Source organism: Cebus imitator, unplaced genomic scaffold (assembly GCF_001604975.1).
Source record: "Cebus imitator isolate Cc_AM_T3 unplaced genomic scaffold, Cebus_imitator-1.0 Scaffold53, whole genome shotgun sequence".
Classification (NCBI taxonomy): domain Eukaryota; kingdom Metazoa; phylum Chordata; class Mammalia; order Primates; family Cebidae; genus Cebus; species Cebus imitator.
Genome location: NW_016107368.1, coordinates 3,154,377 through 3,156,010, shown reverse-complemented (window position 1 = coordinate 3,156,010; position 1,634 = coordinate 3,154,377). Strand labels below are relative to the sequence as shown.

Sequence of the window (1,634 nt, the reverse complement as noted above, 5' to 3'; positions counted from 1 at the left end):
AGAGACGGGGTTTCACCATGTTGACCAGGATGGTCTCGATCTCTTGACCTCGTGATCCACCCGCCTCGGCCTCCCAAAGTGCTGGGATTACAGGCTTGAGCCACCGCGCCCGGCCTATATTTTCTTGTATAGATTTGAGCGTGTGTGCCCGAGCAAGTGAATGACATTTATAGCTTCCTGTGCAGATGTGAGTGTCGCTGGGTAACTGGCAACCTTTCAGTCTGTCTGTGTGTCTCTGTGTGCTAGACCCCATGGGATCCTGATGGCTGATCCCATATGTCTCATCAGAGAAAGGAGGGCAGGATACTTGGGTCCTTACTGTAAGCCCTGAAATCTCTGCTTTCCTCCCCTGCCCCTATATCAAGCAGAAGATGCAAACTTGGGCTCAAGGAGAGAGATAGGGAGGCCTGGAGGGAGATCAGCTACACACACCGTCCTTCCCGGTTGCAATCACAGTCCCCGACATGGGATGCCCAGCACTTCACCCTTATGCCGACACAGTCACACACGATCACCCACTCATATGAACACCCAGCCTCCCCTCTGCCCTGATCACCAACCCCATGGACCCCCTGAAGACGGTACATGCATCCACAGAGCTACAGACATAATCACAGAGGCTGGATAGAGAGAGAGAGAGAGAGAGAGACAGAGAGAGGAGACAGAGAGTGGCCTGTCCCAGAGTGAAGGTCACAGCGGAGGCCAGCAGAGTGTCCGATTCCAGCCACCTGCCCCTGCGGGTCATGGCACCTCCTGGGCCTGCTCCAGCCCCAGCTCCCCTTTGCCCCGGCTCAGGCCCAGCCTGGGAATCTTGTACCAGAGAATGAGGGATAGGGCAGCTCTTACTCAGCTCTGGATCCCATGGTCCCTGCAGGGCCAGCCCAGCGGGGCCCTCTCCCCAGGGGTCCTGGGGGGCCTGTGTGTGCTGGGCCCCAAGCTGGCTCAGCTTCCTGTGTGGCTGAGAGAGGAAGTTTAACGGGTGACGTCCCCGGACAGAGGCCCTGCCCCCACCCCCTGTGAGAAACCCAGGCATCCTGCCTGCTAATTATGTTGGGGATGGGTGGGTAATAAGTAGTCAGCTTGGGAAGCCAGACCCCCGGCTCCATCCCACCAGGCTGGATCATGTCTTGTCCCTCGCATCAAGCCCAGGCCCTTGTATCTCCTTCCCTGCTCTGCAGCAGCCAAGATTCACGGTTTGTCTATTAATAAAATGCTTCCCCTTCTCTTAACTCTTCTTTCCCTTGTTCCATTTGCCCTGGACGGTCACTATAGGACCACCAGAGGGAGCTACCTGTAAAGTGGACAGTGGGGTGCCAGGGACGACGGGGACAAAGAGCACAGAATGCAGGCGCAGGGACGGACAGACAGACACACACTCAGAAAGTCACCAGCACAAACAGCCTAGAACAGCCAGGGATGACAGACGGACGCAGAGAGACAGCGAGTCCTACGGCTAGAACATAGCTCCAGGCCGGGCGAGGTGGCTCATGCCTATAATCCCAGCACTTTGAGAGGCCAAGGTGGGAGGATCTCTTGAGACCATGAGTTCGAGGCCAGCCTGGGAAACATGGAGAAACCCTGTGTCCACAAAAAGCTACAAAAATTATAGCTGGGGCCGGGCGTGTTGGCCTATG

General features: G+C 56.6%; 1 protein-coding gene across 1 annotated transcript in view; it reads right to left on the bottom strand.

The window, feature by feature from the left end:
- DENND1C (DENN domain containing 1C) overlaps positions 1–971 on the bottom strand; it is a 17,245-nt gene extending 16,274 nt beyond the window's left edge. Inside the window, exon 1 of the mRNA XM_017528294.2 lies at positions 847–971. Within this exon, the coding sequence (XP_017383783.1) occupies positions 847–863 (17 nt within the window). The 5' untranslated portion in view covers positions 864–971. The remainder of the gene's footprint in view (positions 1–846) is intronic.
- Positions 972–1,634: the final 663 nt, after the last annotated feature.